Source organism: Solea solea, chromosome 2 (genome assembly GCF_958295425.1).
Source record: "Solea solea chromosome 2, fSolSol10.1, whole genome shotgun sequence".
In the NCBI taxonomy this organism is placed as follows: Eukaryota; Metazoa; Chordata; class Actinopteri; order Pleuronectiformes; family Soleidae; genus Solea; species Solea solea.
The window spans coordinates 33327568-33352944 of NC_081135.1; the positions used below are offsets into that span (position 1 = coordinate 33327568).

At 42.2% G+C, this 25377-nt stretch overlaps 1 protein-coding gene across 1 annotated transcript in view; it reads right to left on the reverse strand.

Annotated features, from left to right (window-relative positions):
• Nucleotides 1-705: 705 nt before the first annotated feature.
• Nucleotides 706-25377, reverse strand: part of col5a2a (collagen, type V, alpha 2a) — a 34869-nt gene continuing 10197 nt past the window's right edge. Inside the window, exons 2-54 of the mRNA XM_058612329.1 lie at nucleotides 19305-19541; nucleotides 18482-18501; nucleotides 18357-18389; nucleotides 18215-18247; nucleotides 17941-17994; nucleotides 16865-16957; nucleotides 16412-16483; nucleotides 15649-15693; nucleotides 15470-15523; nucleotides 15283-15336; nucleotides 14458-14511; nucleotides 14303-14356; nucleotides 14132-14185; nucleotides 13897-13941; nucleotides 13438-13491; nucleotides 13229-13273; nucleotides 12684-12737; nucleotides 12474-12572; nucleotides 12287-12331; nucleotides 12101-12199; nucleotides 11962-12015; nucleotides 11732-11839; nucleotides 11465-11518; nucleotides 11235-11333; nucleotides 11069-11122; nucleotides 10864-10962; nucleotides 10729-10782; nucleotides 10589-10642; nucleotides 10448-10501; nucleotides 9382-9435; nucleotides 9237-9281; nucleotides 9057-9155; nucleotides 8860-8967; nucleotides 8673-8726; nucleotides 8415-8468; nucleotides 7823-7876; nucleotides 7674-7727; nucleotides 7483-7590; nucleotides 7309-7362; nucleotides 7119-7172; nucleotides 6526-6687; nucleotides 5947-6054; nucleotides 5695-5802; nucleotides 5562-5615; nucleotides 5374-5481; nucleotides 5095-5148; nucleotides 4832-4939; nucleotides 4670-4723; nucleotides 4460-4567; nucleotides 3785-4091; nucleotides 2996-3177; nucleotides 2673-2915; nucleotides 706-1953 (exon numbers count right to left, since the gene is read on the reverse strand). Coding sequence (XP_058468312.1) covers nucleotides 1807-1953; nucleotides 2673-2915; nucleotides 2996-3177; nucleotides 3785-4091; nucleotides 4460-4567; nucleotides 4670-4723; nucleotides 4832-4939; nucleotides 5095-5148; nucleotides 5374-5481; nucleotides 5562-5615; nucleotides 5695-5802; nucleotides 5947-6054; nucleotides 6526-6687; nucleotides 7119-7172; nucleotides 7309-7362; nucleotides 7483-7590; nucleotides 7674-7727; nucleotides 7823-7876; nucleotides 8415-8468; nucleotides 8673-8726; nucleotides 8860-8967; nucleotides 9057-9155; nucleotides 9237-9281; nucleotides 9382-9435; nucleotides 10448-10501; nucleotides 10589-10642; nucleotides 10729-10782; nucleotides 10864-10962; nucleotides 11069-11122; nucleotides 11235-11333; nucleotides 11465-11518; nucleotides 11732-11839; nucleotides 11962-12015; nucleotides 12101-12199; nucleotides 12287-12331; nucleotides 12474-12572; nucleotides 12684-12737; nucleotides 13229-13273; nucleotides 13438-13491; nucleotides 13897-13941; nucleotides 14132-14185; nucleotides 14303-14356; nucleotides 14458-14511; nucleotides 15283-15336; nucleotides 15470-15523; nucleotides 15649-15693; nucleotides 16412-16483; nucleotides 16865-16957; nucleotides 17941-17994; nucleotides 18215-18247; nucleotides 18357-18389; nucleotides 18482-18501; nucleotides 19305-19541 — 4409 coding nt within the window. The 3' untranslated portion in view covers nucleotides 706-1806. The remainder of the gene's footprint in view (nucleotides 1954-2672; nucleotides 2916-2995; nucleotides 3178-3784; nucleotides 4092-4459; nucleotides 4568-4669; nucleotides 4724-4831; nucleotides 4940-5094; nucleotides 5149-5373; nucleotides 5482-5561; nucleotides 5616-5694; nucleotides 5803-5946; nucleotides 6055-6525; nucleotides 6688-7118; nucleotides 7173-7308; nucleotides 7363-7482; nucleotides 7591-7673; nucleotides 7728-7822; nucleotides 7877-8414; nucleotides 8469-8672; nucleotides 8727-8859; nucleotides 8968-9056; nucleotides 9156-9236; nucleotides 9282-9381; nucleotides 9436-10447; nucleotides 10502-10588; nucleotides 10643-10728; nucleotides 10783-10863; nucleotides 10963-11068; nucleotides 11123-11234; nucleotides 11334-11464; nucleotides 11519-11731; nucleotides 11840-11961; nucleotides 12016-12100; nucleotides 12200-12286; nucleotides 12332-12473; nucleotides 12573-12683; nucleotides 12738-13228; nucleotides 13274-13437; nucleotides 13492-13896; nucleotides 13942-14131; nucleotides 14186-14302; nucleotides 14357-14457; nucleotides 14512-15282; nucleotides 15337-15469; nucleotides 15524-15648; nucleotides 15694-16411; nucleotides 16484-16864; nucleotides 16958-17940; nucleotides 17995-18214; nucleotides 18248-18356; nucleotides 18390-18481; nucleotides 18502-19304; nucleotides 19542-25377) is intronic.

Here is a 25377-nt window from a genome sequence, read left to right on the forward strand (position 1 = left end):
GTGGCGTTGTGCCTTTTTTTACTCCTGTAGTGAGACGTTTTTGACTTTTGTAGCTTGTATGTGTCAAGAAGTGATACGGTATAAAGTTGGAGGGTTTTCTGGATCAAGGAGCGATATGCTCTCTTCCCAGTAGCCAAAACCGACTTTGACACAGGAGTTAGGCTAACTAATGACCAAACACTGCAAACATGCAGACATGTGGATATGTCCATGTGTATGTGCAGGTGTCAAAACAAGGCTTGTTCGATAAACGGTGCCAGAGTGGAAACAGAGCACAGTCTGCGAGTGATCACAACTAAAAGACTGTAGGAAACTTTAGAGGGCCTTTTAAGGAAGTCTGTAGCGTATAATATTTAACACTCTTGCTGAAACGCCCTCTAAAAGTTGACTGATCACCGCTCACAATTGAAATTCTTTTGCCTAAAATGACTTGAATTCACCCATGAGTTATACTTGACTCGGCCTATTTCACTGAATGAAATACTTCATGCACCGGTGTTGTAAACTGTAGCTAGTAAAGTCCAATAAATACTAACAATGGAATCATGTGAAGGCTTGCATGAGAAACAGCCCCGTGAATACTGTATGTCAAGTGCATTTGTCTTTTAAATGACAAAATATGTGTACAAAAAAGAAAAATTGATCGTTTGCAAATTCTGCAAAGTCTAACTAACTTTACCTGAATTAATATGACAAGAGCTTGGGGGGATTTACAAGCATTTTGTTTAATTTGTTGCATAGCAAGAAATACAAAGCACACAGGCACTCACAGCCACCTTATTCTGTAAAAGTGATTATAAAAAAAAGAGCATATAAACGCAGGATACTGCAAAGGGGGAACTGACATGCATAAAAAAAATGGAATATTCTGTGCTACCTTTGACTGCACGATACTTGAGTCGAGGGAAGGAAAAAAGTGTCCCAAATCACCACACACCAGTCACACAGCACCTCATTCATCTCTCCATCTTTGACAGAAAGATCTTTATTGTCACCCCCAAACCCTGCACTGTACCGCGAAGCCGGGAGAAGTGCACAAAGATCACACTACTTACAAAACAGCACCTGTGAAAATAAAAAAAAAGAAAGAAAGAAAAAGACTTACACGTAGTGTCATCATTCTCTCAGTTTCGGTGACGAGGTAGCTAACACTGAGGAACCGACAGTCTTAATGTGTCTTTAATGTTGTACGTGATCGGTACAGAGTTTAAAATAACTGGATACAGACATTGGTTTCATCAAAACTGTCTTGAGAAAATACCTGAGCTGGTAAAGGCGTCATCAGCTGGATTTATTTCCTCAATAGCACCACAATGTTTTATATTCAGACATTTAAAATGAAAAAAAAGGACAAATTCATAAAAACGAGTCACTGCCGGACAACATTTGACAACGTGTCAGTGGGGGGATTCTGGGCCTATAAACAGCAGTTAAAATATTTCTTTTAGATTTTAAATTCATAAATCTTTTGTAATATTGACTTGTGAAAGAAAGAAAAAATGTTAAAGGCTAAGATCTTTGGACTAAACTAGACGGTAGTTAGTTTCAAAATGCATGAAGAGTCAAGTCAAGCATACACAAGGAGACAGAGGAATGATTCTGATGTTTAACCCTTTTTTATGTCAATTTTAAACATTCTTCTAACTTACAAATCACCGATGTCTTGAACTGGGTCGAAAGGCACAATAAATATCTTGCCACAAGGCCAGAATAGTTCTCAGTACTTGTATGTACAATGTGGCTGATCGTGTCAGCGGTCAGTTCAAAAGTCTCAGGATTGTCCTAGACGCATCCATGCTTTCGCTCTTATAAGAAGCACACAGGCCCGAGGTCGATGCCGAATTCTTGATTTGGGCCACCAATGTCAACAGGAGCAATATCCAAAATTGGAAGTCTTGCTGTTTTCTGTGTCCTGTACTCAAACACTGTCTTGCCCCAGTTGCCATTCGCTTGCTGTGGAGGGGACAGAGAGGAACTTGGTCAGTGCAATCTTATATCTGTCATCATTGAGACACAATAAAGAAAAAGAAGGAAACAATTTCATGGCTTTTGTGGATGGAACTGAACGCTGCTTCACTGCATCGGACCAAGATAAATCACACCTTGCCTTGAACAACTATTGGAACACCAGTGAGTCAGAACATTGGCCTGGCTCACTGGTGTTACCTAATTCCCATAAACACACACAATGTTGGGGTTTTAAAACCAAAACAATTTCCCCCAAAAGACACTATCCTGTTGCATTTTTGTGAAGCACCCCCATTTAATTTGATTTGAAAATGAAACTGTAACATGGGACGCTGCAGTGTGACCTATGCATCCGTTGCAAGTATTTCACAATAATAATAAAAGCATTGACGGATCTAGGGGAACCAAAAAGCTAGAACACTTTTCCTGAGGTACCGAAGACATGTTTGCGACAAATTTGACAGATGTAGGCGTTGAACTTGTGTGTTTCACTGTGAATCTCAGGAAAAATAGAGGTGGAGGTGAGGGCTATATTCTCAAGAAGAGTGTGTCTCATAGGGGCATCTATCTAGTTTGATAATGCGGTTGTCAAAATGACATTCAGTGTGGCCCAGGTCTAAGTCATTGCTAGATTTGGCAAAGCTGAGAACAGTCATATACAGTACATGGTACTTTTCTAAAAGCTACTGTATTATGGGACTTACTGAGCAGGAGTCTTCCACCACTGTGTATCTAAAGCGGTTGTTTCCCTCTGCTTTAAGCTCCAGATCATTGGAGCCTTTGAGGATCACAGCTTTCTTCAAATTGCCCGTCTTCTCGTCCTTGTAGCCCACAGAGTTCTTGCAGTGGTATGTGATGCTTTGAGATGCCTCCTTGGACAAGAGGCGGATGAAGGTCATCTGCACAGCGATGGAGTTCGCAGGCTGATCTTTGTTGCCATAAGCAAACTGGAGGAACAAATATAACAATCAATAAAGAGTCATCCACAAAGTCTTGAACGACATCTCAATCAACTACAAGCTCTCACTTGAGTTCCTCTGTTGATATCTGCTCCGAACCACACAGGCTTGTTTCTGGAGGAGCTCCACCACGATTTGCGAGGTATGTTGGGCGGGTTGGCGGAAATGCAGGTCTCCCCGGTGTCCATGTTGCAGAAGACTTTGATGGCGTCCTCAGCACTGCCTTGGTTTGGATCGACCCAGTACTCACCTACGTGACAAAACGATCAGTGGGTCGTTAGGCTTGGTAGAGCTGCTATTTTTTCCCAACATGCAGACATGTGGATATGTCAAATTAACGTTACAGGACATCGAGACAGCCGTCCTGACAAGATCCCATCTACACATTTCTCACATGTGAAGGAAGCAGTTAACATCATCATAAACAAGTGGGCTGACTGAGAGAAGAAAACTGTGATTCAAATTCATATCATACATGGGACTCAGGCATTTGCAAGTGTAGGGTTAACAGAGACTGCACACTGCTTGTGCCAAGCCTGCAGCTCATTTAGAAAATGAGAGCATGAATACATCACTCTGCCTTTTTCACCATCTTTTAGTTGATTTATGAGGTTGAGGTAGGCGGAGCCATTTGTCTGTATTTGTGAAGTCAGTGTCCACTTCAAAATCCTTAACGCACTTCTGTTCTGGCTGCTGTAGCCTAGATATATAAAAAGCTTGTTCTAAAGCAGCACATTTTTTTTTATTTCAAGTGATTATGCACATTTTACAACCTCTGAGTTTCTTGTAACAAGAAATCAGACCTTTATCACGAGTGTGACACTCTCTCCTCCCACTCTGTGATTGCCAACACTCACCACTCTTCTTCATGGGGTAGCATCGCTTCAGGTCATCACAGGTCCTGGCAGGATATTTCTTGCTGCCGTCTGGACTCTTCATGCTGCCAATCTGGCTGCTGAGAGCCTTCAGCGTGGCCTGGACGCTGGGGTCAACAACCACTGCGTTGGAGGAATTGCTGTTGGGCAGAGCCTCATCCTCACTAAACTCAGGAGGAGGCGGAGGACCAGAGTCATAATCCTGAGGGCCAAAGAGGTCATCCATGGCAGCCGTAGGAGGTCCTGCGGGACCGGGAGGACCTGCAGGACCAGGCTCTCCTGGAGGACCCTGTGGATTTAGAAATAGTTGGATGTTTGAGTTGTTGGTCCCTCTCTTTGCATGTATTACATGTAAAGCTGCAATATGCAGGATTGTCGGAAAGTATGTTGACTGCTGAGTTTTATCCGCAGGTTGCTTAAATACTCATGAATTGAGATTGACACGCTCTGTCCTGATCTCATCTCATCAGTTGAGGACAGACTGAAGCTCCTTTCATACACAATGAGGCAAACTCTCTGTTTTATTATTTCATCTATATCAACTTTCTTAAATGTCCCAAATACACTGTACCATTTTGGACAGTCCCAAACGTCCAAAAGATGACCACAGCCATGGTATTTTCTATGACCTGATTGGTCAAAGTCTCCCAATCCTACCTCTGGTCCAATTTCTCCACTGATGCCACGAGTTCCGGGAGGTCCCATGGGCCCCGGCTGTCCAACATATCCTTCCTTTCCATGAGGCCCAATAGGTCCAGGAGGTCCCTTTAGGAGTAACATATTGGTTAATACTTGTTAGCCTTATATGAGCGCCGTCATATACATCTTAACTCAGAATGCTACAAAAGATGAAATTGACCGATTTACCCTGGCACCACTTGGTCCAACAATTCCTGGAGCTCCTTGCTCACCAGTTGTACCCTAAAAGAAAGACATTTTTTTATTATTATTATTATTATCTTCCCAGCTATAAATAGAATGGTGATTCTGAAATGGGTCTGACCACATGATTTCATTACTGTGACTTACTGGAGGTCCAGGAAGACCCTGCAATCCTGTGAAACCACGATGTCCCTTCTGTCCCCTCTCTCCATGATCACCAAGGTCACCCTTATCTCCTCTTGGTCCTTGGGGTCCCTGCATAAGAAAGATTCAGCACATATTCCTTTTGGTCATGGGAAAACAACTAAAAAAAAGTCATTTACAAAAGCCCACAAAGCATATAAGGTCTTTCAGCAAAATTGTATTTTGCATCGTGTCAAGATGCTCTGATTTGGATATTGCAGACTCACCACTAATCCTCTCTTTCCGGCCGAGCCAGGTGGACCAACTGGTCCTCTTGAGCCCTGTAAATGGGTCAGATCATTATATGGCCCTCAGGGAGAACAGGCCACTGCCAGCAAAGATGAATTCCAGCTCACACATCCTTCCTGTCACTTCATATTAAAACTAGTCACGTACCAACCAGCCTCCAGAGGTTAAATCAAGTCTCCTACCAGAATGTTCTCGTTTGCATTACTCAGTTATAACTCTTTTATATCTTGACACCAACTTGGAAAATGTCCACTTACAGCCTCTCCTCGCCTTCCAGCATCACCTGATGCACCAACAGGGCCTGGAGTGCCTGGAAGTCCCTGTGGCCCAATCAATCCCTCTGGACCAGAATCTCCTCTATCTCCCTAGAGAAGTAACACTGGTTATTTGCTGCATAAAATATGCAACACACAACATGTAGCACACAATTCTTGCAGTCACTTACTCTTTGTCCAAGAACACCGTCCCTGCCTGGTGGGCCATCAGAACCTGCAGGGCCCTGAAAAGAACATGAAAACATAACACATGTGACAACTTCAGAGAAAGTCTTGAGGGAAGAATTTGAAACTTGAACTTACATCAGGACCAGGATCACCACGAGGTCCATTAGCACCAGGAGAACCAACTGGACCTGGGGGACCTTTCTCTCCAGATGATCCTGTAGAACCCTGTTTTCCTGGTGGACCCTAAGAGCAAGAAACAGGTATTTCATAATGTGGCACTTAAAAGCCCATTCCACCCACCACACACCAATCAAAAGACACATTTAATTTTGGCTGTGAAAAAAAGAAACAAATGTGCAGTTGAATCAGGATGTCAGTGATACAGACCCCTGTTCCTGGAAGACCTGGCATTCCACGCTCTCCTCTCTGACCAGGAAGACCCACAATTCCTCTCTGTCCTGTGGTTCCAGCTGGACCTGGAGGACCATCGGGACCCTATAGCAAAGATCAAAGATGTTCATTAAAACAGGATTATGGAAACCTAATGTGAATCTGTTTGGAAATAATAATAAAAATAATATTAATAATAAGAAAACTATGATATGTTGCAGATACCAGACGATTTTCTTTTCAATTTCTGTCATAAAACCTAGACTGTTTAAACAGTGCTTTCATTTTAATGAATATGTGTTTAAGAGGTATTAACATTGTCAACAGTAATGACAAAGCAGTTAAAATAAATACAGCATGCTTGGATCAATAAAAAGGCACTTTTCTTTACAGCACGCAGCAGCATGGAGTGATAAGTGGACCATCAGTTTTAATAGTCTTACAAAAATGACAGGAGGATAAATCCTTCAGTTAATTAGAGACATTTTTCTAACAATGTTCGAATATAGATATTTTAATTTGTTGTGTTGGCATTTATCAAGTTGGCTGCCTGTCATCACTTAAACATCGGTTTACCGTGGGTCCATCTTCGCCAGAGTCTCCTTTGTCCCCTGGGCTGCCTGATGGTCCTGGTGGACCATGCTCTCCTTGTCTTCCAGGGGGTCCATGGTCTCCACGAAGACCGCGAGGTCCCTCTTTTCCTGGAAGCCCGAGAGGTCCAGGTTCTCCAACTGGTCCCTGGTAGGAAAAATATCGTACTACTGTGTAAAGATGCACTCTACAGTGCAGTAAGTGACATGAATATTTATTGCTAAACTTGTGAGACTCATTTCAGTAGAATTAATATGAATGTTTATCCTTTGGCTCATAATCATAATTTAGAATTTGGGGCTTTACCTGTGTGGGTTGGAATGTGTGTAAGTGGAGTCCACAAATCACAATGCTAATGAAGAGGCCCATTGGATCTAATGTGCAACTAGAGCATGGCTAAACTCAACCTGCACCAAAGAGAGTCCAAATCAAGATAGAAAAGTTTCGCAGACGAACAGGTGCTGTCAAATGTTTGATGCTTGGAGAAATTTGATCCAAGCCTGATTTGAGATTAGCTCCTGGTGTGTGTTATAATCTTAATTCCACCTGGTTTCTTGATTGTGTTGAACGATACTTACAGTTGGGCCGGGTGGTCCCACTCTTCCTGCAGATCCAGGGAAACCAGTGGGACCCTGGAAACAGAGAAATTATACAAGGTGCTCAGACATTTTCAAGTTTTATAACAGAAAGCAATGACAGAGACTGATTGACAGGCACATCTGCACAACATGGATTAAACAATAAGGAGTGGTGTTCTAATTATTTTACCGGTGCGCCCTGTGTTCCTCTTCCGCCTTTCAGCCCAGCAACACCTACAGGTCCCTGAGAAAACAACAGCCAATTAGAGACAAATTCATCACAAACAGGTATAAATACTACTAATGACATTATGATATCATGTTATTGTTTATGTGAAAAAGTAACAAAACATGTGCAACTCACAGGAGGTCCATGAGCGCCAGACAAGCCTTGAGGTCCAGGTGATCCGGCATCTCCTTTCTGGCCTGGTTCTCCAGGCTCTCCCTTGACTCCGGGTTGACCATCAGGACCCTGTAGAGCGTAAGAGTTGGGGTAAAATTATTTCAACAAATAAATAACTGCTATAAAGCTGAGAGACATGTTTAATTACTTACAGGGGGTCCAGAAAATCCAACAGCACCAATTGGACCAGGTTCACCTCTTGATCCCTGTGGAAGAAGATTTATATGCAAGATTATACTGCACATCCTGCTGCACAATAAACAAGACCAAATAGGATTAATGACAGACCAGGTAGACTCACAGGCATTCCTCTGGATCCTGGAGGTCCAGCTGGTCCTTTGGGTCCAGGTTCACCCTGAAATGATTTCACAGGTTGACTGACAATAGTTTCTACAATCATTTATTGAGCATGTGTCATTCCATAAAGCCAGCATTTTTATGTTTCTAAGAATCAGTGCTATAGCTGACGTCATCACAAGCTGACAGATGCTTTGAGTTACTGCCAAGAAAATAAGAATGAACAGTTTAATGGGCATCCCTGGGAACTAACACTTTCCCAGTAACAACTTCACAGAAGGAGGCAGTAGAGGGAAAGGAACGAGAAGGAAAGAGAAGAGGAAGACAGTAATGCAACATTACAGATGTAAACCACCAACAACAAACAAACACATGACTAAGGTGACCAAAACTGAAGTAGAAGAGAAGTACATTAAGGAAAGAGACAAAGTAATTGATGATTTAATCCAGAAGAAGGCAGTAAGTCTCATTATGGATGGCCACTGGTGCAAAACAGCACCAACAGCTAACCAACCGTACTTCCTGTAGCCATAATCTTGAATCATTGTCAGCTGCTTTTGTGATGTGTGTAAACTACAAAAGAAAACAAACTGTACCTTCTCACCACTGGGTCCAGCAGGTCCTAGTGGGCCAACAGGACCTGGGGCCCCCTGTTGGCAGAAAAGAAACACTGTTGGAGATAGCGGCTCGTCATTGCTACCATTAACCTGTGCTGTCATGTCCGTGGATGCATTTATATGAACAAGTTGTGACAAGCCCCAGGTGAGACAGCATCATTGGAAGCCGTACAAAGGTAACTTGAATACCTGTGTTCATGTTGACTATTTGCACTGAGTGAAATAAAATGTTCTTACTCTTGCTCCATCATTTCCTGGTGTACCTTCTGATCCTTTCTCACCAATTGACCCCTATGCAGACAGAAGAAAATAAACATCCTACATTCAAGATAGCTTATGTTGTTATGATTTTACATATGCTACAGAATGAATGTTGTGAGTAAGAAATAATAATATTAGAAGATGATGCTGATGACAAACTTACCCTGTCACCTTTAGGCCCAGAAGGCCCAGAGATGCCTCTTTCTCCTGGCATTCCCTGAAGACCTGGAGGACCCACATCACCCAGTGCACCTGTAGGACCAGGGCTTCCCTTCAGTGACAAACACCAAGAGTTAGTCATTTTCATATGTCTGTCTGTGGCACAAAAACATGCTGTAGATTGTCCGATTGTAATAATACCTTTGGTCCATCTGGACCAGGTGCACCAGGAATTCCTTTAGGTCCCTGCAGACCATTTGGGCCTAAATCTCCTCTCTCTCCAGGTATCCCACGCTCCCCCTGGAGAAAAGTGATCACTTTCACAGTCAAGCAGGAAGTAAGGAGTCTTTATCAACTGTAGAGAAAATGAGATTCACTTACCCTCGGTCCAATTTGACCAACAGCACCAAGCTCTCCGGGAATTCCCTGAAGATCACAAACACAGGTATGATTTGAATTCAAACAGAGTTTACAATGTACACACAACTGATGTATTAGTGTGTAAACTTTATTTTGGCACACTCACTTGATCGCCTGGTTTTCCAGGTTCCCCTGGGGGTCCTTGATTTCCAGGCAGACCCTAAAGAACACATACATTTTGCATTGTCATACAAACACTTCAGCAGCACAGTCTCTAGACTGCTCATTTAAATTTTCACACGTTCATGCTCATGAACTGTTGAAATGCATCTATCTTTGGCATTTTGCCTTTTTTGATAGATAGGAAAGTGGAAAGAGGAAACAGTGCATGCACAGAAGGTCTATCCAGCCTCAGGTCAAACCAGTGACTAGCTGTGTTGGAGGTTAGTAAGATCAGAATCAGAATCAAAATCAGAAAAAGCTTTATTGCCAAGTACGATTTTACACATACAAGGAATTTGTTCTGGTGTCATTGGTGCATAACAAACATTCTCTAAATATAAACTATTAACAATTAAAAATATAACAATATAAGTATATATACACAGTATGTTTTTTAAAAGAAGTAAAATAGCAGTACAGCTGTGCAGTGATAGTAAGTACCAGATGTTCTACAATTTAGGTTTCCAAATACTCAGTTATTTAGTTATTTATTTACTTATCAAACCCCTGGCAGATTTCTTATCTGCCAGGGGTTTGCCAGCTAAACCTAGGTTTCTCTCATAATGTTTGGCAGGCAGTCAAGAAGTCACCTGGTGCGTTGTTACATACAGGATATCACTGTACATGTGTGTGGCAGCTCAGAGAGCAAAATGCAATCATGGACAGTGTTAATTTCATGGTAATAATCATATTGTTTTGAACTTCTTAGTGAAAAGCACAGGAATAGCACTATAAAATGCAAGTTGTGCCTGGTGAACAAGTGACTGTCAACAGTCAGGATCTCTTCTCTTGTGTTAGCTAAGGACAGGTCTACAGTGTTGGTGGTGGAGCAGGATGCTAATGTTAACTTTGCTAAAGCTGCCACTTCCGAGAAAGCAATGCTGTCACGTAAAATGTAATTTCCTATTGTTATAAGTTACTTTTAAAAGTAATATTACCCAACAGGGGCAACTAGCTGCTCATGGAAGGACTCTGACATATTTTACTACCAGTCAAAACACATTACCTACCTGGAATCCATTTACACCTGGAGGTCCTTGTTCTCCTCTGTCTCCTGCAACACCCTGTGAGAAAAGACATTAATGTCTCAGTCATTTGTAATGACAGTTCGGAGGAAAATGCAAATAATGAAAAATAAATCATAAACTTACAGATGGCCCTGGGGGACCAGCTGGGCCCACTTCACCATCTTTTCCAGGAGGTCCCTGAAAACAAAGCGTAATGTTGTAAAATGTAAGTAAAGAAAACATGCAAACAAGTACACGGTTTTTCAGTCATCAACAGTACTCACCCTTTGACCTGACACGCCTGCAGATCCTTGTTCACCTGTCTTTCCTGGGTCACCCTTTCAAAGTAAAGTGAATTTAAGTATGAGGAACTGATCACTTACTAACGGACCTTTAATACATTGACTTTGCCATCTTACGCTGAAGCCCTTGGGGCCTGGAACTCCCATAGTTCCTGCAGGACCTCTGGTTCCAATGGACCCTGCTGGACCTGGACGACCATCCTCACCTGGGGCACCCTTAATAAGAAGCAAAGCATATTAGACTCAGCCATCGAGATTATAATCAGACCACATGTTACAGTGTGTCCAATGACTTATTTGTGAATGAGCTTTGTGAACCTACCAGTGGTCCTGGCTTGCCTTCTGCCCCCTGGACTCCAGGGGTACCAGTAAGACCCTTTGAAAAATAAGAGATCGAAAGTATAGTTAACAGACATTAGAGTGAAAAAAATGAAGACAATTAAAGATGTTCAGTCTTTGAAGAAAAATATCAAGCTCTTCAGTGTTACCCTTGCACCTGGTAGACCAGGTTCTCCTGTACGACCAGGGTCTCCTAGAGAACCTTTGGGCCCTGGTGGTCCAGATGTTCCACGATCTCCTTGAGCACCCTTTACAAAAATAAAGTGTTTGATTAATTTTGCTGTTACTATTTACTACTGCAGTTTTGCTGTTATGTATACATAATGCAGTAAAGAGTAAAACAACTTCTAGAAGCTGTATGTATGAAAATTCGCTGTACCTTAGGCCCTGGAAGCCCATCAGCACCAGGGAATCCTCTGTTACCAGGAGATCCCTATGGAACACATCAACATGTTAGATTTATATACGCCTACACTGACAAAAAAGGTGGATGACAGCTGTATTTAACAGGTTCTGTAAAATAAAGATCCCATTCATTTAGGTATGTGATTTTCTCGACTCAGTTCATCACTTTGATGACCCCTGTCCCCAAAGAGCAGCTCAGTTAATGACAATTATTACAGTAAGATGCAGAATGATGACTCACTCTCTCACCAACAGGACCAGCAGGACCGACAGAGCCAGAGTCTCCACGTTGCCCTCGCTTTCCTTCCTCGCCCTGAGGTCCAAGCACACCCTGAGACCCTGACGGACCCTAGAAAGTTGACACGTAAGTCAAAATACAGTTGAAACCAAGAGTCTCTTCCTTATCTTTTATTCCCTTGTTTAAAAAGGTCTGATTAATAAAGAATTTCTGCAGATTCATATGGAGCTTACAGATTCTCCTTTGGGTCCAGCTTCTCCTTTAAATCCTGGTACACCAACATCTCCCTGGAACACAAATGTTCAGAAATCTTTTACAATGTATTTTACAAAAGATTACAGTGATAAAAAGTCATTCTAAAAGCCATATTACCAGTTGTCCTTTAATACCAGGCTGACCAGTGCTTCCCTGAGGTCCTGGCGGGCCAGGGGGTCCAATATGGCCACCTTGACCTTGTGGACCAAGATTACCCTGTGAAAAGTCAGTCATGTTATATCGTTACACTGATACACGTTAATATCAGACAGTTCTACTTTATATACAAAACTGTCTACATACCACTGGTCCCTTGGCACCAGGCCCACCATCTGTGCCCATGGGTCCCTTTAAGCACAAATATTGTGTGATTAGATCATAAAAGCAGTGCACTGGGCAGTGTTATGAGATGGACATAGCAGTCCATACAGAATCAGCCTTATGATGTTTTGTATGTGATGTGTAAGTAGAAGTAAAGTAAGAAATTGACCTGCAAGCCAAGTGGTCCAGCTCTACCCTGATGACCGGTCTCTCCTCTCTGTCCCTGTGGGCCCTCGGGACCCCTGACTCCAGTGGGACCAGCTTGTCCCTTTGGAAAACAATCACAGTACAATTAACAAATGAAATATGACTTTGACACATCTAGTTTTGAATTGGGTATTACATAAGAGTGAAGGAAGAGTGATTTATCTGTACTTGCCTTCATTCCTGGGGTTCCTGGATATCCAGCTGGGCCACTGAGACCCAGAGGACCCTGTTAAAACAAACAGCAACGATGACTTATCTGCATTTATAGAGTTGATTAAAGTTGAAGTCAGATATTTCTGTGTGGATAATGTTCCCCTGGACAAGGAAGCAAAACAGAAAGCTTCTGCCAAGGTTAGCAAATTAGCAAAACGTGCTAACCTTGGCAGAAGCTTTCTATTAATGCTCTCTCCTTCCCTCTATCTCATAGGTTCGCTGTGAATCTGCTGCTCGGAGCAGACACACTTTCACTTTTAATCTCTGCCTGTTGCTGAAGGTTCACAATGTGCTATTTTAAAACTGCATACATTTCATAAAAGTGTTCCAATGGAGTGATTCAGTAATAATTATACTGTATGGCCAATATAGCATTTCTAAAACAGCAAATCTAAGACTTCTGCACAGTACTGTTTGTCTATGAGTGTTCATTTAAATTGTCATGGTGTTATCTCACATATATTATGCACCTTTAAAACACCGAGGAAATACTGGCTCACTTACCATTGGACCAGGTTTTCCAAGATTACCAGGTGACCCACGTTTCCCCTAAAGGTAAAGAAAGAGAAAGTTAAAGAAATGTCTTTGATTCATAAAATAAGCAGTCAGACCTGTCAGAACACAAACCTGTTGTTCTTAAATGTATTCATGTTGGATTTTAAAGACATCAAGGAGAAAACCTGTTACAGTTACATAGTTTTAATCATCCTTACTGCAATACCGCCGGGTCCTGGACGTCCTCTCTCCCCTGGCATCCCAGCGGGACCCTGTGATAAACGTGCAACTCAAGATTAGAGCCATCTTTCATGAAATACTTGAATTTTCCAGAGCCTTGTCTCATTCAACATAAGAGCAAATTGTAAACTATGTAGCACTGTAGTCCATGTATATTCATACCCATAACTTACTGTTTAATCTGTAGAGGATGCCCAAACTATAAACTGGTTTCCATAAATGTGTCACAAATTTTTTAATGTGAAAGAAAATGTAATGTTGGTTTTTGATTGTGTTCCCATTTATTACAATATTTGCTTCTTGCACAAAATCTTTCTATTTATCAGCGCAGTGAAATGTGTTCTCATGAGGTATGTTTTGTAGATGCAGGTTGATTATGTTAGACTAGCTCTGTGGACACTTAAATAAAGCAGTAGAACTTTTAGAATAGTATTTACCATGGGTCCAGGTCCTCCCATTGGACCAGGGGGGCCAGTGGCACCCTAGAAAACCACAAACAAGGGATGTGTTTAGTTAGAGTGAAACAGTACTATGTTATATATATAAGATATTTGACAAGCCCTTTCAAAAGGCAGGTAATCAACTCAATCAAACATCATTAGTATTATTTAATGAACAAGCCAAACACTGAGCACACGGACTGAAAATAAATATGCTTGGTTTGTTTTATACCTTAGATCCAACAGCTCCAAATTCACCTTTTTGGCCTTGTGGTCCACCGTGGCCCTGACAAGAAAAAGATAGTGAACTAAGTGACTCTGACACATTTTCTTCATCATGTATACCAAAAGGACGGAATAATGTATTTGTTATGCCATCTGTGTATTGATAGTTAATACTTACTCTGTGACCCTTCAGTCCAGGAGGCCCGGGGGTACCAGGGAATCCTCTAGGACCCTACACAATGTGACATGGAACAGCACCATCAGTTCCATCTACTGAGGATTTAACAGGTAACTGTTAGTTTAGTTGTGTGATGCATGTGTAGAGACACTGACCGCTGATCCAGGGAATCCAATCTCTCCAGGATTTCCTGATTTGCCTGACTCTCCCTGTTTGAGGACATTAGGACATTAATTTTACTGTAAAAGTTAAATGACTGCTCATCAGAGTTATCTTCTCTGGTTTTGACTTAGTGAAGGAGTGTGTCTTCCTCATAGTACACTAGAATTGTAGACTTACCCTTACAGTGTAATGAAAACTAGAATCCTTTCATTACACTGTTGTCATGACACTGTCGCCAACATGAAGTCTTTTATTATCTCTTACTAACACGTGAAAGACAAGGGAGGAGAGGAAAATGCCTGATAACATGTTTAAATAATGTGTTTGGATTTGATGGAGACTCTTCTGTCGCTCTGGCATGGAAAAGAAAGTGTTAGCATGCAGGTCAGTGAGGGTATGCAATTACACGAGCGGTAAACTTTGACTGTGCACTGTGATTGTTAAGTAGCTCCAGGATCCTCTTCAAACAATGGGGGTGGGAAGCTAATTGGTCATTTCACATTTTTTTTACTTATCAGTGTGAGTTTTACACATCATAATCTGTCATGTGGTTTCCAGTTTGACCAATAATGTTTGAGCAACTTTGGTTGCCAAAAAAACCCCGAAATACTCAGATTCACCAAAAACTAGAAGACATCTGCCTTTGCACATTGTCTCTCAAGTTCAAGTCCATAACTGCATCGTAGAGCCTTGGGCTGTTTATCAGGTGCTTATACTGAAAGGCCGTTATCACCAGGAGCTCATTCGTTGCCAGACAATAATAGTCCTTGGGTTCCAAGATTGCACATAATCATGACAGAACCCAGTGCAATACTTACATCTTCACCTGGTTTCCCTGGAGGACCTTCAGGTCCCCTCTGGCCAGATGGACCCTAAAACACACACAACAACAACAACAACAACTTTATTCAGCCCAATCCATCTGTCATACACTATGTGTACTTTTGCACTTTGCAATAAGACTTGGAACATACACATGAAATTTACAGAGGAATAGCATTATACCATTTGTCCTGGCTCTCCAACATCTCCAGGGGCCCCTTGTTGTCCAGATTGACCCTAACAGGAGGGAGAGAAAGATTAAAGTGTTTGAATAAAGGCAGGGAGCGAATGTGCAATGAATTATTATTAGTGATTGCATGGTTGTCAGTCCCAAACATTTCGAAGATGCTGTGCGAACTTACTGGTGAGCCGTTTGGGCCAGGAGGTCCTCTTGTTCCTGCCTCACCCTACGACAAAGAGAGGGAACAATGACTTCAGTGTGATGGTGGAAATGACTTTCATCTGCTTCATCATGGACTCGGTTCAGACCTGGTGCAAACATACATCCTGTGTGATCAACACTAAGGACGAGTCTGAATGCTGCGTCTTCCAAACTGACCCCAAACGCTATATTCTGAGGTGCAATCCATACTCAGGAGGCATCACAGGTCATCCAGATCAAGTATATACCCACGTGTGTGGAAATGTAGAGTCAATTCTAGCTTAACTCTCTTTAAAGTCCCTCAAACTAGCACTAAATTCATGGACCCCTTTAAGTCTGACACATTAGGACAACCAGACTCACTGAAGGCGGAACACATTTTCATTAGACTAGCCAACAGACTGTGGTCTGCTAAATGGTTGTCTTCCTTAGATGTTTTCATTCATCTTGACTGAAACGCAAATGATAGAACTAGAAAAGTGTTTCAGCAGCTCTTTTTTCTTTTTGAGCACTGGTTAAAAACATATGCAGTAAGTATTGGCAGCCAGTACACACACATTTTAACACATCTGCATAGAGATGTCCTTATAGCTGTCAGCTTGATGCTCTCCTGCCAGAAAAAGTCAATCAGAGCTTATTTTAGAAGACATATGGGGCTTTTGTCGTCGTTGTGGATAAGCGGATTAACGGAGACACTGACACATTTGGCAGCTTTTTTTTACATTTTGCTGACACCGTCTTACCCTTGAGCCGCTCAGCATGCCTTGTGGTCCCGATTTGCCGTCAAACCCTGAAGCCATGTGGGCTCCAAGACCCTGCAGGTGAAACAAAACACCTTTTTATTTTAGATTTAGGGTGGTGATTCAGTGTGTTTTATTACTATGTTTAACATTAACCGTTCAACAGGGAGACAGACGGGGAGGTAAATGCAAAGCAAATCTGGGTCCAAGTGCTTTACAACAACAACAACAACAACATAAGGTATATAAAATAGAATTGTGCAAAACAAATCTAACTAATGAAAAGCTGTCACATACTAAAAAGCCCAGTTGGTACATGATTCACCTTTAATCCCATCATGCACAGGCTGTTGCTAATCACTATCACATTAGGGTAGTTTAGTTTAGGCTGAGGGACAACAACATCTTTGCTTTCATTCCCGCGCATGCATGTACTGTATGTACTGTATCACTCACCCCTGGGTGTGTTGGATGTCCTGGAGGCCCTGGTTCACCAGGCTGACCTGGCACACCAGGCTCTCCATCATAACCTGCAACACCGCGCAGGCCCTAGAAAGCACATAGATAGATAGATAGATAGAGAGAGAGAGGGAGAGAGAGAATCTGCTGAGTCACTAGTTTAAAATCCATTTTTAAGCTCATTCTGTCACCGAGTCATTGTTTTACAGCTAAGAAAGCACTCGGCTGCACTTTTGTGTAATTGTGCTGATTATTTTTTTTTTTAATATATCGTGAACTAAGAAAAAGTGAAACATAGACTCGCTGAATCAATCAGTGCTGCCAAGTCACTTTGAAGTACAATGGGTCCAGTTTATTTCAAATGATACAGATTAATTTCTGTGGCTGTGAAAGTGTGTGCAACGGGGAAACCATCGGTTATGTGCTAATAAATCACTCTAGAACCCGCTGCCCTCAACGGGATTGCAACTCCACCAAGAGGGCACGTTCATTCATCAAGCTGCGACGTTTTTGCTTGGTCAGCACACTGTACGTCAGCTCTCCTCATTACATTACATTTAGACTGTTGCTCTCCTACCCTTGAACTATCAGTGTTTTTATTTCATCCATTTCTTGTAGTTTGACCTCTGTAGCGACTTTGATAGATTGAGGAGTTAAAAAGTTTCTCATGACCTCAAAGAGTCTGGATGTAATGAAGCAGTTGAGCTTTAAACTGACACCACGGACATTTCGTCACGTTTATTGTAGAATTTGTTAATTAAAAAACACCAAAAAAACAGCCTCATGTCAGGCTGTATATGGAGGCTGAGAAACAGAAATGAGCTACACAGACTGAGATCTTGGCACAGGTTCATAATTGCACCATAAATGATGGCCAATAAACTTCGGGCCTCTAAAATGTTATTACGTTGTATATATGAGCATATGTGCTACAAAAAAGCCTAAAAGAAATATTGACGTATGAGAAATGTACTGAGTGAAAACAGGCAGAAGGATAATATGAGATGTGGTAACCTCAGGTGTCAGTTCTAACACTATATGTATATACATGCAGTGTTGTGGGTGTGACGTACAGGCCTTCCTTTGTTTCCACGTGGTCCTCGATCTCCTGGAGAGCCGGGAGGTCCCTGTCGCCATCGACAAAAAACACAATGCAGTCACAACACAACAAAGCACAGGACTGTCGGTCCTCAGACAGATGTAACACCATGCACATGTGTGGATGCTGCCCTTTTCAAGGTGAAGCTAAGCAGGAGGTAACTGTCCTCTTCTGCCATCTAGTGTCGATTCGGGTCGCTGAACAATCAACCCTGAAATCAACCCCACAGAAACAAGGGTTATCCTCACCATAGGTCCAGGACGGCCCACAATTCCAGTGATCTGTAGAGGAATCATAAGAAAAAAAACATTCAGATCCTGCATTTAGACTCCACCTTTGTGTGATCATGAAAAAGTCTGCGTCAAATAGTTTAGAATTGCAAACACTCACAAGTGGGACATCGCCAGGTTCACCCTTCTGACCCTGAATGAACAACCGGAAATTACAAGACCGTTAATACTGCAATCACTTGATGATAATTGAGGACAATGCAGAGTCATGAAGCTGCAGCCTACCTTATAGATCCTGTTTCCACCTACGTTGAGGAAAAGCACATGGAATAGTTACATTACATTACATTACATTACATGTCGTTTAGCAGACGCTTTTATCCTAAGTAAGTGCTTCAAATATGCCAAACTATATGCCAAGAATAGTGTCATTAAGTTGTCAGTGTGAAAGCTGGGAGATTATTGATTAAAGAGATAGTTCATAAGAATGTCTGTCTGCAGGGACACAAACAGAAACTTAAAGCTTGACGCTTAACGCTACGATATCTTGCCTCTGTATTTCAGACGTAGTCTTCTTCTGTCCGATTGAAGAGTTGTTGCTATTTATGTTTGAAATCCACTATTCAAATTGACCTAAGTGACACAAACGTCCTGTGTCAATGTGAACTAAAAACACTGATTTCTCTCTCTCTTGTTTTTTTTTCTATAGCGACTTTGGTGCGGGATAGTGAGCAGTTTGCAAACTCATCTGTCCGGCTGCGAAAGGTCGTCTAAAGGTCAGACAAAGCAGCAAACCTACACCTACGACAAAGATCTATGTCTCACTCTGGTTCCTGGGACATCAGGTATGAACGACTCTGTCAGCACCTCATACAACCAAACACACACAAACTAAACTATCACTTTAAGATGTTGAGTGCAGCAGCCTGATAATGGCTCTCTGACAGATAAACAGATCTGATAACCTGTCAAATGATAAGATATTGTTACTCTTGACTGAAAGATTGCTTGTCTTCTTTTAGGGCTTTCAAATGTTGACCTAAATGGACACGTCACCTTAAGTGAAATCTATTCCCTCACTGAGACACGTTTACTCTCTCTGACCCACCGAAAGTGCCGCCGCCGCCACCACCGTCGCCACCGCCGCCGGTGGATGTAGCCGAACAGACAGGGCAGCACTCGCCGTCTGGGATGACTATCTTCTCACAGTTGGTCACCTCGTCGCACTGGATTTCATCGCACAGGACCTGACCGTTGTCACAAACGCAGATCCGGCATGGCTCTGGCTTCCAGATGTCCCTGTTTGTGTACACCTGGCCGTCAGCCTTGCAGTCCGCATCATCTCCTGGAACACACAGGAAGACACTGTCAGGTTTGTGCAGTTAAATACACACACACACACAAAATAATTGACCTTTTGCTCGAGTTTTTATCCTCATAAACACAGTTTACCAGGAAAAGGAAGGATATTATCACCCATCCACCTTCTATTAGTCATGTTTTCTGTAGCTGATGATACCTGCCCCAACATGTCCCCTAAAACCTCTCAACTATTCCTCCTTGGAGCAGCTGCCTCAGCAGAGGAAATATTCCACCACGTACATGCTGTGTTGGTGGTATTACTTTTACATTTGGAAAACAATATACTGTATATACATTTTTTAAATGCTAAAGCCACGACATTTATATCAACCGGTGCACTCGACTGTCCCTATTTACACAACGCCGTGCACAATGCGGCACGCAGCTGAAACAACAGCGTGTGTTTGCCATGTGTTTCAGAGTGCAGCATCCTGCACAGAGACTCAGAGAATCCCAGTCTAGAAAGTGCAGCCCTTTGTTGAAAGTCTCCAGCCGCTCTCCGGCATGAGATCACTTCACTTCCTCTTGAAGCTCAAAAACTGGACACATGTTTGTCCAAAAATGTCCCATTAATGACTTTTAAAAGAACGCAGAACTGATCGCAGAAGTGACATCAACAATCCTGGACATACAATACACAACATACAACATCTGTGATTTTTTTCTTCTTCTTCCAGAATATGCAAACAAAGGCATGGATATGTTGGAAGGTGTCCGGCTTTACTAGCACATCTGTCAAGTCTGCAGTGAGGAGGAGGCCCCTGAAACCCTTACCTGTTCCTATTACAACCAGCAGGTGGCAGCTCTGAGCTTCAAACTACAGGTAAGTCAGAGTGTAACCTGGCACCTACTGAATATAATAATAATGTATAATGGACAGATAAGTCACACAAAGGAGTTTTGGAAAGTATAACATCCCAAAGCCGGGGAGAGAGAGCACGGGCGTCATGCTCCCTCTCACAAACAGTCAGGTAAAAGTCCAGGTCTGCTTATACTGAGGCGTTTCAACAACACTACATGTTGTAACATGGTCTAACGGATACACATTTACTGTATATTTCGGTCCGAGAGGCATGGCACAGGAAGTAGCTTGGAGTGTGAATCTGAATCCTTATCTAGATTCACCAACATTTCCCCCCCCTTTGGTTTTAACCTCCATCACCAGAAAATTCCATCCACATCTGTTCTTAGCTTCTTCTTTTTTTTTTTTAGATATGCTGCACAGACAGACAGACAGACAGACAGACAGACAGACAGACAGACACAGCCACAAACATAACCTCCACGGTGGAGCTCATCGCTTTCATTTGGCTTGTTTCTGACGTCAAACTCAAAATATAAGTCCCTTCTACTCTTCTACTACACTTGTTTAGAGGCTGATTAACTACACATTGTATTAAAAACAATTAAAATAGCGAGTCATACGTGGAAAAAGTCTGTGGAAATACACCGGCACATAGCGCACACAACCCATGTTCAGTCATAAAAAAAATCACCAACAGCTCCTAAAAACGCTATTTATATCAGTTTAAATTTACTCCAGCAGATGTTCAAATTTGGCAAAAACACCATGTGTCAGACCAAAAAATATGCCCTCAACAATCCAGTGAGTCTTAAAACTCTTCGTTAAAACACGACAAAGTACCCGAAACAGACACGTTCACACACAGGGCCCGAGAAAAACACAACGAGAGACGCAAAGACTGTTGCTACAAGATCAGGCAGAGTCACTGTAAACAGAGGACGAGTGATAAACGACATCCAAAGTCGCCCTAACAAAAACATCACATGGCCGTCCTTTCATTAAGGGAAACTCGAGGCTCGGAGGTTTGTGCAGCTGCACCGTGTAATCAGCTCATTACATCTAATCTCACAAGAATGGCTGCACGTGATACTGTATTCTTTTCTTAAGTAAGTAAGAATATGGTATTTTCATATAAATAATACAGAAATGTTTATTATAGACAGCAACAGATACATGAAATCTTCCTCCTTGTATATTATCTGCCTTTGAATTCACTCACACACAGAATGAGCCTCTGATCCTTTCACATAGACAGTGTGTACTTCATCTCTGTCTGTTCTGTATCGAAAATTCGACTCTCTCTAGAAAACCACAAGTTATTCTCTCTCTGTCCCTCTGAAAAAGTATGAATCGATTTTAAAACCGCAACATATTCATTCGTTGTTGTGAGTTGTGATCTTTTAAAATTAGAAACAATTGTCCACAGAACATGAGTTCATTTCTCTTCCCTTGTGACGACATATCACTCGTGTTTTCTATAAAAACTAGCATCTGTGAGAGCACGTCCTTTGCCACTCTTCTTTCTTTTTCGGAGAACAGTTTTGAGGGATGTCAAACACTGACTTTGAAATTTACTGGAAGGGAAGAGTAGTTTTTTTTGGAGCGGCCTTTAAAAAAAAAAACACCACAAGCCTTGAGGGGGTGATGGAGGAGGAGGAGGAAGAGGAGGAGGGGGACGCTCACTTTTTCCCCTCCTCTCAGCTAATTCATTGCAGTCTCCACACTTTTCCACAGACACCAAAGAGCCACAGTCGAATCGTTACAGAAGTGAAAAGGCATTTTTTGCTTGATCTGGATTTTCCACTAGTCAGCCGAGAGGGCAGACGGTTTCCTCTCCTGGTTTTTTAAAACATGGAGTCTGCAGCTCTTCAACATGACTCATGCGTCTCGTCTATACCTCATCATCATCATCATCATCAGACACCAGCCAGATAACAAAGCATGCAAACCTCCTCTCCCGAAGTCTCGGAGAACTCGACCGTTAATGTGATGTCGTTGGCAGATGTGTAGCAAGGATGAAAAACAAAAAAAAGAGAAAGAAAAGGGGTTGGTTTATGTATTTCCCTTGGCTTATATGGAAAAACTCATAACATAGTGTGTTTGGGGAGAATCTATGGCAGCCAGAAGTCGAGAGGTTAGTAAATGACCTTATGGAAACAATGAGTCAGTTTAAACTGGAGCTCTCATTTCCTTTCGCAAAGAAAAAGAGAGAGAAAAAAAAGAATTAAAGACATGTGCGACCAAGCGAGTGCAAGCCCCACACTAATTGTACTCTTTGAGAAACGATAGCACCCACGACCACACTCGAACCCCGCGATTCGTCTTCTGAGCGACTTCTTCACAGCAGTGCGAGTCAGACGCCCCAGTTGAGATGGCTCATGCCGTGAGGAGCACACCCCGATTTCTCATCCAGATGCAGATGAGTTACAGCTGCTGCTCTAAGACCCTCAGTGTCCTGGCCAAACAAAACCTCTTTCCCCCCCCTGTAAGAGGACCTTTACCTAAACAGGACAGGTCCACTGATAATACCGTCCATAAAACCAACTGCTGCACCAGCATCACATTAAGCGTTTACCTGATCACCTCAAAGCCTTAAATAACTCATCACTGTCTTGCTTCAAAGATAATCATCTTGCGGTGTCGGGTTTTAAAATTAGGATTTTTAATATGTTGAAAATGAAGCATACTTTGTGTTCAGCGCCCCGAGGCGTGGAGGATTTGCTGCTCTAATGTCGTCGGGGCTTGAGATCTAAAAAAGAACACGCTCCAGTTTGAACACGCTCGTCGTCACAAACAAAAGCTCAGTATCTCGAGGGAGGGGCAGAACTCTCAGGCCAGGAAAGTTGAAATGAATAAGTGGCTCGCTGATTGCATGTCTAGGCCTTTCCAGCAACAGACCCCATCTCTAATGGGTCTTCCTTTAAAGAGGCAACCGCAGTTATGAGTTATTCCTGTGGTCCTGCTCAATTACAGCCCCCTACCACCACCACCACCACCACCACCCTCCACTCTCTCTGTCTCTGCCAACGAACTCTTTACTTTCCTTTGCCTTGGATTTGATACAAACCTGCAAAAATACCAACGCAAATAAGGGGACGTTGGGTCTCGCTGTAACATTTAAGTAGGTCCTCATGCTCTTTTTGGTGACTCCTCTTAGGTCAGGGCCCCAGGGAGTTGTCTGCTACGCATACCTGAAGATAAACTTCCATTAAAGGTCCAGTGAGTTACAAACAGTGAGATCTGCAGGAAACAACGGTGTGGCCTTCACACACCAGAAAGTACGTCATTAGTATTTGTCCTTTCGGGCTACTGTAGAAACATGGCGGTACAAGATGGTGGCCTCTGTAAAGCCAGGCTCTTGCCTTAAGTCCATATTAAAGGTAAAGCTATTGTTTATTTTAAAGCTCTTAAGGACCTATATGCTCAAGCATCACTGGTATTAACCTGTTTTCTATTTAAATGTATTGCAAAATTTCAAGGATATTTCCCAAAAGTTGCTTAAAATATCTTAAAATAGCAGTAGATGTGGGGGTTAGTTCAATAACATAAGCAGAATGTGGTGCAAATGCGGTCAACTTGTAAATAAAGAGCACCACTAGCTGATATTCGGTTCTTGTACTAAGTGGAGGAATACTGTATTGTGGTTTCCTCATCAGTCCACCCAAACATCCTCTTATCCACCGCGTTTCAGTCACATGATTTCTAAACGTCGCGCTTTATTCAGTAAATATGTTTAAATTCATCAATATGCAGTTTTTTTTCCACCTCCCTGAACCTTAAACCCTTTCAATTCAGTTTTTTTTTATATACATGCAAAACGAAAATGCACATAAAAAAACAGGTTCACTGAAACACGCCTAGCAACAGTAACTACAGAGGGTTCTGTGTCTTCACATCAATGGTGACACTGCAGGACAGATGGCTAAATGTTCTAAAATGTAATAATATGCTGTAACGAGAGAGCTGTTGTGTTGTTTAAATGTGTCCGGCTTTACAGTCAACATTCATCCCAACATTAATGTCAAAGGTCAGGCCCTCTTTGGCCCGGCCTGAAGCTCTCGCTGAGGTCAGGATCAGGGCAGGTTCTCTGCTCAGGCATGAATCCACAGAGATGCGGTCCACCCACGGTTTCAGCGCCGAACATGTTTCAGTGTCTTCTTGAGGATTTTTCATCTGGTTTGCGTTTTTGACTCAAATCTGTGCCTTTTTTTCAGATCATTTAGAAGCCACATAAGATATTTTGTTATATCTTTCCTTTTTTTCCCCTTTTGCTCTTCCTGTATCACATATGGTGAAGAAATATCTCTGCAAAAAGACAAGAAACGTCCCCGCTTGTGCAGTAAATGTCATCTCTATGATATTTTACAAGAATTTCACTGCATCTACGGTAAAGTACACATACTTTAAACTGTCCAAGGACTTCCACTGCAACACGTACACAGGAATTCACATGAAAACACAAACTGCAAACGGGCAGGTTTTGAAATGCACTGTTTTTTATGTGCATTTCAAAGTCTCTCAAGATATCTGTCAAACGCGTTACTGTGAACAAACAACATCACATGATGTACAAAGACAAATGGCTCACGTCAAACATTCCAGTTTACCCGAGCGGAGCGCTAATGTATACAAGCGCTCGGCGCTCCCTGGTGTTTTACATCAACTGAGCACACGGCCAGATGTGAAAGATAAACTGTGATTGTGTTCACAGACAAACTGGAGAGAGGAAACTCGTCCCCGGCACAGTGTGTTCTCGCTGCACCATCAAAACACGGCTGAGCAACATAGGTGTGTTTTATGATGTTTATCATGAAATCCCTAAGGCTGCTGTGCCATGTGATTTTATGTAAAGAGTTATACATCTGAAGGATGTTTTCCAATAGCCTAGGAATGTATTTATTTATTTATTTATTGTCTTCACTAGACGCTTGGTGTAAGCACAGTAAATGAACATAAACACAGAGGGTGATCATGCTAAAGGTGCCTCACGCATCTCACAGTGCCCTGAAAGTAC